At 41.8% G+C, this 13,348-nt stretch overlaps 1 protein-coding gene across 1 annotated transcript in view; it reads right to left on the bottom strand.

Annotated features, from left to right (window-relative positions):
- The window catches only part of MCCC2 (methylcrotonyl-CoA carboxylase subunit 2), a 31,885-nt gene extending 21,574 nt beyond the window's left edge, over nucleotides 1-10,311 (bottom strand). The window contains exons 1-6 of the mRNA XM_077936279.1: nucleotides 10,034-10,311; nucleotides 5,056-5,122; nucleotides 4,376-4,460; nucleotides 2,524-2,625; nucleotides 1,992-2,119; nucleotides 793-905 (exon numbers count right to left, since the gene is read on the bottom strand). Of these exons, the coding sequence (XP_077792405.1) occupies nucleotides 793-905; nucleotides 1,992-2,119; nucleotides 2,524-2,625; nucleotides 4,376-4,460; nucleotides 5,056-5,122; nucleotides 10,034-10,174 (636 nt within the window). The 5' untranslated portion in view covers nucleotides 10,175-10,311. The remainder of the gene's footprint in view (nucleotides 1-792; nucleotides 906-1,991; nucleotides 2,120-2,523; nucleotides 2,626-4,375; nucleotides 4,461-5,055; nucleotides 5,123-10,033) is intronic.
- Nucleotides 10,312-13,348: the final 3,037 nt, after the last annotated feature.

Raw genomic sequence — 13,348 nt, 5'->3', positions numbered from 1 at the left:
ATCATGAATCCATCATCACCCTTCTGTCCAGCAAACTTTTGCAGCTTTAAAAAGAAAAAAATGATTTCTCTCTCTCTAAAAAAGTTCCAAATGAAGTCTTTTGAACTTTTTTTTTTAAAGGAGAGTCTTCCTAAAGATATGGAAGGAAGGACAAAGTGAACAACTACTGTAAATCAGTGTTCAAAGAGGCAAGTACGTATTTTGATTGCAGCGCAAAAGGTGAAAGAATGATGTGCAGAAGTGGGGAGGAGAATGCCAATTCCCGTTTTGACGTACATCAGTACACACTCAAAGCTTTTCCAGTTAAATGGTGATGGAGTGGGGTAAAGCCATGTAGGTCAAGTGCTAGCAAATTGCTTCCTGCTGTTGTGACTCTCCTTCCAAGCATAAGATCAGATATGGTCAAAACAGTTTCTTTTAACAAATTGTATAAAATAATTCTACCCACTGCTATGTGTTTTCAACAGCACATGAAGAAGAAGAAGAAGAAGAAGAAATGTCCCTTTGAAATAAAACAAAGGAAAAGCAAAGAGGTCTGGGTTTAACAAATCAAACCTGAGACAGTTTTCTTGTCAACTCCAAATACACACAAGAGACAAACACTAATGTGATAAACTGAGATAAGAAATTCATGAGTGTCCTAAATAGCAAGGATGACTTTTAATTGACATTTTCCATTGTAACTGAAAATTATTTAGTTCTCAATTCCATATGATGCATGTTGCTGCCTATATAGTTCCCTTTACAATCCAGCTTAATTATATTCCTGCTTTTATTCTCAAATAAAGTTACCTGTGGAATTCTTTGTGAAGACATGCGTGCTTGGTTATAGAAAATTCTACCAAAATGATCACGATCGGGAAACACTTCTGCCTGGCGTGGTAAGTTTGCACCTCCAGAGTCAACTAAGTTAAAATAAAGATTGAACATTGATAAACAACATATTTATCTAAACGCTACTGGAAACCATTATTCCCTGTGAGGAGGACAATGAGAAATCATAGACGTTTGAGGCAAGGAAAGGCATTTGCTTTCTTCCCCTGTCTAAAGTCCTTAATCAGCCACTGTCACTGCAAGCCAGAACCCTTATATGACAATTGCTTGGATGAAAGGTTGCCCTTGCCTCCTGTCTATAGCCCTTTATCTAAGCAAGTGCCACCGAAGTGAAGAACAGGGTGGGCTCCAGCACCTGAAAAAAGGAAAAACAGGCAGCTTTACTCTGGACAACAGTTGCTTAAAGCCCAGCCTTTTCAGATGCTTAGATGAAGCATTAGAGACATACAGCCTGATCTGCAATTTTATATTTGCACTCAATACTTTGCTCCACTGTACTGCTCTGAATTGTTTAAACAGTATGTAATGTGTACAAAAATCCATCTTCTGCCTCTTCAACTTAAGTTTGCCGTTTCCAATAAGGATGCACACACAGAAGCTTAATTTAAGCACCAAGTCTAAGCTTAGTTTGCATCCATTATAGATTATGGTATAAAAAACTGTGAGTGGTGTTCATGAAAGTTCTTAACTGCATTGGGCTCTCTTGTGAGAAAAGGTGGGATAAAAGAAAAATAGACATACAACAGACAAACTAGAGTTTAAAGCTACTAGTGTACGTTTGTTTTCTGTCTTCAGCATGCAGCTTCAGAAATTCATTCCCATCATCTATGGTGTAGCAGCCTTTGATGAACATAACTATGGTTGCCAAATCAGACATAATGCCAAACATTTGTTAGAGCAAACCTTGATTTCCAAACCCACTTCAAACCAGAGTTTCCTATTCAGATTTGCCAGCTGATGTTTTGTCAGTTCTTACACCAAGCCAAACCATAACTGAGCTTCCTTAACCACATTTTGGTGAGTAAAAGCACTATGGCTCCACAGCCCAACCACTAGAAAGGTAAAAAAAAAATGTCATTGACAGCCTACTCTTTAAAATATAGCTTTCCTCCAACCTTAACATATCAGTTAATAATAGTCTTTGCAATAGAACTTACCTAAATATAGACAAGGGAGATGATTCTGCATTGCGATTTCTTGAGCACGCAGGTGCTTTTTTACAGTGATTGGATAGTATGTTCCACCTTTGACAGTTGCATCATTTGCAATAATCAAACACTCCACTCTGAAACACAAATGATTTTCAGCGACTAAATCTTTCCCAGTTGAGCAAGAGAATTGCTGGCATTAATCCTAACAAGACTGAAATCCATCAAACTTTCATCCAAATAAACATGCTCAGGTATGCAATGCCAATCATATCTCATAAAAGGTTTCCATCAGTCCTGTATCATGACAGAGAGTGTTACACAAACATCTATTACACTTAAACTGAAGGTGACATTGCTGCATCTTATGTGCTGCTAATGAATCTTCAGAAACAGCTCTTATTACACAGTAACACAGTAATTCTGGAAAATAAAAAGAACTATGAATTGTGATCTCTTGAGATTGTTTTCTGACATTCTGCAAGCTGTCGGAAAGCCAGAGTTGCAACCCACAAAAAGCACAGATAGTAACAGTTCTCACCCTGACACCCGTCCAATGCCTGTAATGATGCCACCTGCTGGTACCTCTTCATCGCCATATAGCTGGTAACCTGCAAACTGGGAGAACTCCAGGAACGGAGACCTGGGAAAAGATTTTTTAGAACTCTCAGGCACATAAGTCATATGAAGCATTTTAGGTAGGTAACTTTTCAAGCTCATAGATTGGCTCCAAAAGCATATTTTAATTACATGTACTGTATTACTTATTTGGAATTTTTATTCCACCTTTCCATTCTCACACAACATATAAAGTAAGCTTTATATCTTGCCAAATTTTGAGTTATCTCACAGAAAAGTGGTATTTGCTTATGATACCATGAATTGGGTCAGATAATTTTCATGGAAGCTGTTAGAGGAACAAACAATTTGCCAGGTTAGGGGAAAAACTAAAGCTGAGACATAAATTCTATAGCAATGGTAGGCAATGTGGTACCATGCAGATTTTACTGGACTACATATCCCATCAGCCCAAGCCAACATAACCAATGGTCAAGGATGATGGGAGTTGTAGTCCAACAGTATCTGGAGGCACCGAACTGTCTACCCCTGCATATAAAAACTCATGCCAGAAATAAGTTCATTCTTTAAATTTTCACAGGGCTCCCTGAAAAACTAACCATATTTTGTCATTATAATTTTTAGAAAATTAAAATAAGCATATTGTTAATAGGCCTGGTGTTAATGGGTGCTGCCACACTAAGATAAATTTCTTACAACAGTAAAATGAGTATTATGTAGCACCTGTAACAGTGTCAGTTCTGCAGACTGAAGCTGTCAAGTGGGTATATATTAGGCAAGGCCACAAGTAAAGCTCCATCCTGGATCCAGGTGGCTATGGGCCATGTAAATTAATATAAGAACTCTGAACTGAGTCCAGTAGTGGATGAGAAGGTTTTTGAGCACTGGAGTCATATACTGGCAATTGTCTGCCAGCATCAACATTCTAAATTGCAGCATTTTGCACTAGATGGAGCAGGCATAGGCAAACTCCGGCCCTCCAGATGTTTGGGACTACAATTCCCATCATCCCTTGCTAACAGGACCAGTGGTCAGGGATGATGGGAATTGTAGTCCCAAACATCTGGAGGGCCGGAGTTTGCCTATGCCTGAGCTGGAGCCTCCAGACTGGGCTGAAGGGTAACTCCCTATAGAGCAGATTGCAGTAACTGAGTCTTGCAGTTACCAATGCATGAATCACTGTGGCTAGATTATCCCTGCTCAAGGACAGCCGTAGTGAACATACCAACAATAGCTGGTAAAAGGCACTCCTAGCCACTGAGGCTACTTGAGCCTCCAGAGACATAGATGATTCCAGGAGCAACCCTGAACTTCAAGTACCTGTTCTTTCAGAGGAAGTGCAACCCCATCCAGAACAAACAAACAGCTAATCTCCCAGACACAGGAGCCACCAATGCACAGTGCCTCCATTTCCCCAGAGCTCGGGCTCAGTTTACTTGCTTTTAAATGTTGATAAATTCATATACTATTATTGTGCTATCTACAGCAGGCACTGTAACCCTCCAACGGTGTGACTTTACCCCCGAAGGCGCACTCTTCCATTGTCTCCCAAGACCGACAGATGCTAACAAGAACAACAATCATGATAGTACTGACTTCACAGCTGGTTACCAAGCACAGACATAATTTATAGATCCTGCTTAATGATGGCTACCAAAACAACGTAAGTACACAATATTTGTCTTTCCAAATGACTAAATTCTAATATAATCTGAAATGGTTTACCATGACGTTAAAATCTTGGAAACAAAGCAATCTGCTAACTTAAACATCCTGTACATTAAAATATTAATAATGAAGAAGGAAGTACCCACCCAGGATCTATGAGTCTGTCAATTCTTTCTCTAGGTAACAATTTTCCTCTTGATGTGTGAAGCTTCCGTGCCTTCTCTCCACCACCTGTCATGCAATATCTTTTATTATTCCTTGTGCATGGAGCTGAACAAATAGCTCACGCCCTTTAGCAATAATCAATACTATTTTAGAATCAAAGACATTAATAAAAGATGCATTATTTTCATAAACTTCTGTTACTTGTATTTGTAATGTATTACACCGATGCTAAACAACTGTTAAATGATACTATTTCTGTCTTTTTCTATTAAGTCCTAAAGCAATGACATTTTATCATGGTAAAGGTAAAGGGACCCCTGACCATTAGGTCCAGTCGTGGCCGACTCTGGGGTTGCAGCACTCATCTCGCTTTATTGACCGAGGGAGCCGGCATACAGTCATGTGGCCAGCATGACTAAGCTGCTTCTGGCGAACCAGAGCAGTGCATGGAAATGCCGTTTATCTTCCCGCCGGAGCAGTACCTATTTATCTACTTGCACTTTGACGTGCTTTCGAATTGCTAGGTTGGCAGAAGCAGGGACCGAGCAATGGGAGCTCACCCCGTTGCGGGGATTTGAACCGCCAACCTTCTGATACTGAAGGCCAAATACAACCAGTTTCCAATTATACAATGCTCTAATAGAAGAAAAACAGGACATACCAAACCTGATTTTTTCAGATTGCTGTTGGAGTTCTGTTACTAATGCCTTCATCCGTTCATAGTTTTCCTGGTGGAGAATGTTTCAACAGGTTAACTAATGAAAATGTTTAACCAGAGACAATAAATCCCACCCCCTTTTCTTCACTATTGAACAATTATGTTTATAAACCACTTTTCTAAAACATGTTGTTAAAGCTGGTTAAAGGCTTATTAAATACATTTCAACTGATCCATTGTTTTAACTGCATTTTCTTCATACTTGTTTCTCTTTTGTGTATTTATCCCAGAGTTTCAGAAGTTCACACACACCAAATACCACTGTCGATCACTGTGATTTAAAGCCATCTTCAAAGGCTCTCCCTCGGGTAGCTACCAAAAAGAAAGTCTTCTCACCTGGTGCCAAACCATTTTTTCAGTTGTCAGAAAACTACATTTTTATTCTCCCAGGCTTTCTGATTTATTTATTTTTTAATGAACATATGCTGTTATTTGTTTTATTTTATCCATAAATATTATCTACTTATTCTTTAACTGCCCTGACAGCTTTGCAAGAAAAGCTGCTTGGTGGGGAGACCAAAATCAAGAGTCAGAGCATTTCCACCTGCTTTTTTCCACCACCACGACCACAGTGCCTTAAAAAGCTTGCCTGGAAGAGTTGCTGGCTGCAGAAGATTGAATAAAATATACATGGGGCTTGAAGGAGGAAAGATAATCTTTACTTCCCCATATCAGAGCTGGGGAAGTGAGAGAACATGCCAAATGAGCACTAGGAGAAAGACTGTCTCAAGTGAGAGGTGAGGCTACCAACAAAGGTGTGCAGGTTAAATACGGAGAAGATCCTGTTACCTTGTGGAACTGAGATCTAAGTTGGCCTTATATGCTGTTGTTATTCCCATGTTAGGCTTTATTCTCGCTCCCAACTAGGTTTACGCTCTTGAGTTAGGCAATTTTATTTGTAGAGTTGCATTGATTTTTATTATGTACTTGCTTATTGACACTAGGGTTTTTTTTGTATTGTTCATATGTTTCATTTTATTTGCCCATTTGATAAACTATAGATCCTTTGGCCACAATATTGCAGAGGTGGGATACGAACAACAGATGGTAATGATGATGAAAAGAAAGAAAGAAAGAAAGAGATCCAGGCTGACAAATGCAGTGGGATGTCCCAGACCAGCATGAATGACACAAAAAAGTACATGTGTTCCCCCACTTCTGTGTACCGAAAGAAACTCTCTGGGTCAAAGTCTAGGATAACTAGGACAATGAAATCTGTTTTGATAATATAAGTTTTGACTATTCTGCATTTTCCATGCAGCCAATTCGAGTTAACATGCCCTTTTGTACTAATAATAATGGCATTTCGTGGGCTACAAACAAAAGCTTGTAATGCCAGTCACAAGAAGAGCAGTGGAGGGAGGGGTGTTCAAGTGTATAAAATAAACCCTACATCCTGAGCAATGACCATGGGTCAGTCTCTGCCTCAGTTATTCATACCTGTCAAGCCTTAAAAAGGAACCACTTATGCTTAAATTATATTTTACATTCTATCACTCTGTTGATGTTAGAATATTCTTACAGAATGATAAATAAAAATGGGATGAATAAGAAACTTTTTATACTATTTATTTCCTCTGAAGCTACACAGCAGCAACGGTCTCCTTTTTCATAAATTGAGAGGGATTTCTGGTTCTTTCTCCCATTTGTAAAACAAAATGTCAGTTTTCTGCTCAGTTTTTTTTAAGTCTCCCAAGTTTCAAATATGGCTTGCAATAGGGAATCATAGGTTGCCGTTTGAGAATTGCCAATCCAAAGCTCCCTTAAGGAAGCCTCAGTCTTGCAAATTCCTTCCTCTCCTTGCATGTGCCAATTCCCTACTGTAATATCTGAATTGGCAAGCCATTGTATATTGTTATAACCAAAGCAGGAAACGACATGCTTGCTCTCCAAATGAGAACTGGAAGCCATGATTTGAAGGGCAAATGCAAACTAGTTTGTTGATGTGTAACAGTAAACTATGATGTGCCCAAAGCCAAAAGTCAGCAAAGGAATCACGGTGGCTAAGCCCAAGCTTGATTCACGCAAGGGATAAGCCACAGTTTGGCATTATATACAAACTGGATCTTTGTATTTAATGAATCATGTACAATGGGATCGGAAAAGAACTATGAATTTCATGTAGCCACAACAAAATGTAATTGAATCCATTATTATTTTCTCTATAGTCTGACAATGAAAACTAAAGAAGCAGAATACTAAATGTATAATTATTAACACACAGGAAAAACAAATGGTGCATTACAGGAATCTGCTGCCAGTTCTGTCCCTGTGACCTCATCAATGAATTTAGATTCCTGAACTAACACATACGCTTTCTGTCTTACCAAACTACTTTTCCATCTATCCTGCCTTGAAAACTATCTTCCACCCTGCCTTGTTAAATCTTCAGAAATGAACAAACAATAAAGATCAAGAAGGGCAACTCATGATTGCCGCTGTACCGTTTCTGAGTTTGCACAGTATCTTGCCATATTACATTTGCTCAGAGTATAAGCACCTCATGGAAGGAACCTCACATGCTGGTGAAACAAAGTGTACATATTATGACCTTCATAAATAATAGCTACACCTGTTCAACAGCTAACAACATGGGCCATCTTGCTCCTTGAATGTTATACTAGATATACGCGTGAATAGTTGTTTATTAAGCATAACTGGATATATCTGGCTTGCCTTGGCCATTCACTTGAAACTTCCTTTTAAATAATTTTAAAAGAAAATCCAAAACTAATCAAGACTCACAATGAGATCCTGCAGAGCACTAACAAGCAACTAATTTCACGGGAGCGAATGGAAGTCCCAAATGGACTTCCAGCAAGCCACACTGCCACAGCCACAAAACCTTCCATGCTCCTCTCTTCTCTGTCAACTAGGTGCCAGATCCTCTAGCTGCTAAACCCTACTATGTCAGACTACAGTTATTATTATTTGTTTCATTTATGAATTACTTCACATGTGGCATCCTAAGCGATTTATAATACAATAGAAATATAGCGAGAGCAACAGTTGAAACATTTGCATTTATAAAAGCAATTGGGGGAAAATTGTATAGCAATTTAAAACAACAATGCCACATATATAAAATCCACTCAAATCCAACACAGATACCAGCTGGGATAAAAACCTGGCCTCCTGAAGGAAAAATGTCTTCAACATGCTCCAAAAGGCCAATAATTACCACCCTTGGAGGCAGTCAAGAAGCTGCGGTCAGTGCAAAATGTAGCCACAAGACTCTTACTTGGTTCAACACATCCAAGCCATATAATACCAATTTGGAAGACTTTTCATTGGCTGCCTATGGTGCTTGTTGGCATCCATCTGTCTTGAGAGACAATGGAGTGTGCCCTCGGGGGTGAAGTCAAAATGCTGCATTAGCAGCACCAAAGTGACCTCCCTTGGGCACAAGTCTGGGCAGTGTGTATGGAAGCCCTGGGCGGCCCAGATGACAAGACTGCTCTCTCGGCCTCACTGATGTGGTCCAAAGGAAAGTAGAGCAATATATTGGGCACGAGCTTGGCTGTAGGAGTTGCCAGAAGGAAGCATACAAGGCACCATCCAACTGTCACAGGGACTCTACTCCAGATTTGTGCAGGGCTTTAGCCTTTTCTTCTCCCAAACATATCCACAAGTCAACAGAGGTTTAGAATCAGTTTTTCTTCTCTCATGTTGACAAGACCCACCTGTCCCTGACTTCCCTCTACAGCACATGCAAAACCTGGCTTCTTAACCCTTGGAACCACTATTGGTCTTGTCTGCTCAATCCACCAGAGCCCGTCTTCGCATGCAGGCAAAACCCTAACTCACCGAAGGTTTGAGACCCAACAGCTACCCCCACCTGGTTTAGCCGGTCAGACAAAACTGTGAGTGTGTGGGGTGTTAGGCGAGGGGTAGTACCTCTGGAGTAGTGTGTCCACCTTTGGTCGCCACCCTGCACTCAGCTCTCAGAAGCTGTCAGCATGCAAGGTGCTTATGTTAGTGTAAAAAGCGGTAACAGATTGGGACCCAAGTTCCTGAAGGGAGTGCTTCTCCCTTACATCAAACTATTTGATTTGACTGCTGGTGGGGTCAAGGGGATCAGACTATGTGACACCCATTTTATACTAGGAATGAAATTCTAGTTTCTCTGAAGCATCCTCTCGGGTTCGCAACATGACTGCTCTAGAACATCTTTCCTTCTAAAAATGGGAGGCGGAGAGATTATGCTGCTTAGTGCTGCTCTTTGGAGAAATAGATCAGCCACCTTATTGATAGCTCGTACAGTGGTACCTCAGGTTACATACGCTTCAGGTTACAGATTCTGCTAACCCAGAAATAGTGCTTCAGGTTAAGAACTTTGCTTTAGGATGAGAACAGAAATTGTGCTCCGGCGGCGCGGCAGCAGCAGGAGGCCCCATTAGCTAAAGTGGTGCTTCAGGTTACGAACAGTTTCAGGTTAAGTACGGACCTCCGGAACGAATTAAGTACTCAACCACAGGTAGCACTGTAGTTGTAAGGATGAGCTTCTGCTCCACTACACCGCTGCCTATCTCCCTGCCAAACTAGGCTAATGTGGCAAGAAGGCGTGGCAGCTGTCGCGCTGCCAGTGAGAGAAAATGCCAAGTGTGAAGCTATGGGACGAGACTTCCACGCTGATTCGGACTACCTTTAGGACCTACACTCCGAATTGCTAGGCATGGTTCTCCGTATTGGGAAGACGGCTTTTAGCCACTAGAAAGGCACACAAGCCCCGTCTTTCCCTCCCTTTTTAAACTAAGACCGCGTCAGGTACGAGCAAGCGAAGGTGCGCAGAAAGCAAACCCACGCGACCTCACCTGAGAGCCCTTCGCGCGGGCGCGCGCGTGTGTAGACTACCTCAACCTTCTTTAAAATAAAAGGCAAAAACCAAAAGGAAGCGGGTCTCCTCCCCTCCTCGGCCTACCTGATAAACCGGGGAGGCGAGGTCGGGCTGAGAGCCCACCGTGGCCACCTTGTCCCCATGGTAAGCGCGGCGGAGGGCAGCCGCGGCCGCGCGCGGGCAGCGAAAGAGCGTGCAGACGCGGCATTTCAGGCCCGGTAACATCGCGGCGGCCGGGGGAGGAAGGGCGGGCGGCGGAGGAACAACTTCCCGGGCCTGGGACCAACCTCACGGCCACTCCCCCCGCGGCGCCCAATAGAGAGACGGAGCGAGGCCTAGGCGGCACGAGGCCTTCCCCTCGCCAGGCGCCGCCTGCTTCTTCCTGGTACCTTAGACCAATGGAAGAGGCAGGCGAAGGGAACAGGAGGGGATTGTGGAAACCGACAAGCCGGCCCTCTCTCGCCCTCGGCTCCAAATCCCTTCCCGTCTTCCTGAGGAGTGTCTTTTTTCCGTCTCTGTAAAAGAAGGCTGCCTTCTTTTCGGTGCAACGTTCTTCTGACTTTTTAGCAGGTGTGCGAGTGGCAGTTCACACCAGCTTTGTGGTGCTGCGTGGAGAAGTTTTGGCCCTTTAGTGTTTCCCAAACTTGGGTCTCCAGCTGTTTCTGGACTACAGTTGCTATCATCCCTGTCCACTGCTAGCTAGGGATGGTGGGAGTTGTGGCCCCCAAACAACTGGAGACCCAAGTTTGGGGACCCCTGGTCTAGATAGTGGCGACCCCCAGCCAGCACTCGAAGATAATGGGAGTTGTAGTCCAACACCTTCTGTAGGACCATTCTTAACCGATTCCATTGCACTGGTGCTCACAAGCAAGGGTAGTAAAGGTAAAAGGTTTCCCCTTGCTGTGTGGCTCCAGCAAGTTGTATTCAGAGGGAGACTACTTCTGGTTGTGTAAGTTTTGTACAGCTGCAAACAGCTGGAGATTACGTAGCAGGAAGAGGTGGGGAGGTTTGCATAAAGAAATTACGCCCATCAGCAGCTGTTACTTCCATAAATTTCACCGGTACTGTTTCAAAGTCTGCTGGAGTTAATTGCTGTCATCCACATTCCACAGCAGTGAAATAGTGAACAAAATACTGTAGATTACTAGTGTAGAGATTCAGTAGTGGGACAAACTACACCTATCGGAATGCTTATTCATCACAGACCTGTTAAAAGTTCTGTTATGGAACAAAACATCCTACCCTATAGGAAAATTAATGGCCAGCCATACAGGCTTTCAAATAAAAAGGAAGAAATGCAAACAGCAGTAGCCTATAAAACTAGATTAGTGCTTTCTGTTATGCATGGAGAGAGAAATAGTTTTGCATACAATTATGTAATAGACGCAACAGGTCTATAAATAGAATGAAGTGATCAATATATTTGACCCAAGTGAGCAAGACACTGCTTTGAGCAGGGCAAATTGATTTTTGACAAGTCCACAAATTTCCTTTTTAAATAAAATTAATATATGTCCATGAAGCTTAGCACAGCCCTAAAGCATACAGCATTTTCTGAAATGACCGGCAGAATCCGAGATCAAGGAGAGGAGCAGGTGGAAGAGGACTGGAAGAAGTTTAAAGTTTATCTACAAAAACATTGTAAAATCTATGAATGCTGAGGGCATTAAAAATGAAATGATGGGGTTTAAGTGGCCAAGATAAATAGATTATAAAGAGAAGGATAAAGGCTTAAGATGAATAGTTAATGATCTTGCTGAACTAATTTTTAAATTGGAATACAAGAAGGGAAGGCGGGTGGAAGTAAATGAGAATAAGGTATTGAAAGTTATCAAAATGAAAGAGTGTTCTTTTTACACTAAATTTTTTTGTTGTATTTTTCTTTTTCTTGGGTGTTTTTTCTATTGGGATTTTTTGATGTTTGTTTGCTGTTGTTTTTCTTGTGGTTTTCTTTGTTGGGTTGTTAACTTTTTTGGAAATCTTTAATAAACATTATTTTATAAAAAAAACTAAAGCATACAGCATTTTGGATGCATGTACAAGGCTGACAGTTCCACCTTCCAAACAATGCTGGGCCATTCAAAAAGGTACATTTGGTAGATAAACTAGGCACAAATTTATTATCAACCTATGTACCGTATATATTGAGAATATTGTGAATATAGACCAGCCATAAATTGGCAGTTATAGAGCAGCAAATTGAAGGGGAAGAAATGGAGGCACAGAGAGCTTTACTTTCTTGGGTTCCATGATCACTGCAGATGGTGACAACATTCACAAAATTAAGACATCTGCTTCTTGGGAGAAAAGCGATGACAAACCTAGACAGCATCTTAAAAAGCAGAGACATCACCTTGCCAACAAAGTTAAAGCTATGGTTTTCCCAGTAGTGATGTATGGAAGTAAGAGCTGGACCATAAAGAAGGCTGATCGCCAAAGAATTTATGCTTCTGAATTATGGTGCTGGAGGAGACTCTTAAGAGTCCCATGGACTGCAAGATCAAACCTATCCATTCTGAAGGAAATCAGCCCTGAGTGCTCACTGGATCGTGAAGCTGAGGCTCCAATACTTTGGCCACCTCATGAGAAGACTCCCTGGAAAAGACCCTGATGTTGGGAAAGATGGATGGCACAAGGAGAAGGGGACGACAGAGGACGAGTTGGTTGAACAGTGTTCTCGAAGCTACCAGCATGAGTTTGACCAAACTGCGGGAGGCAGTGGAAGACAGGAGTGCCTGGCGTGCTCTGGTCCAAGGGGTCACGAAGAGTCAGACACGACTAAACGACTAAACAACAGAGCAGTAGATACAGAACACTGTCCACAATCATCACAGAGCCTACTGTTGTTATTACACGTGGCAAACAGAACTTGCTGTCGGTATTATCTTGTTGCTGCTGGCTGAGAGACACTTCATCTGCTCTTGACTAGTCTCAAAAACTCACTGTCTTAACAGGGATAATAATCTGTAGACACAGCTAGTTCTCTTAGACATACAATTTGTTAAAGCTAGATCACTTGCAATTTTGCAGAAAAACAAACTAGTTCTAAACAAAAACAATTAGGGCAAATCTTTTAATTATCTCGCTATCTCTACAGACAGGCACTGATCTGATCCACACTTGCTCATATTCAGGGGTTCTAGTACCATTTTAAAAAGGTAAAGGTAAAGGAAAGCCTGACAGTTAAGTCCAGTCGCGAACAGTTTTCTCGGGTCATGTGGCCAGCATGATTAAGCCTCTTCTGGCGAAACCAGAGCAGTGCATGGAAATGCCGTTTACCTTCCCACCAGGGCGCTACCTATTTATCTACTTGCACTTTGATGTGCTTTCTAATTGCTAGATTGGCAGTACCATTTACTGCACCCTAAATCACCAGCCTTTAAAGAAAGACTTAACAAG

Source organism: Podarcis muralis, chromosome 11 (genome assembly GCF_964188315.1).
Source record: "Podarcis muralis chromosome 11, rPodMur119.hap1.1, whole genome shotgun sequence".
NCBI classification, from domain to species: domain Eukaryota; kingdom Metazoa; phylum Chordata; class Lepidosauria; order Squamata; family Lacertidae; genus Podarcis; species Podarcis muralis.
Note: the sequence above shows the minus strand (reverse complement) of the source record. Positions and strands in the feature narration are given on the sequence as shown.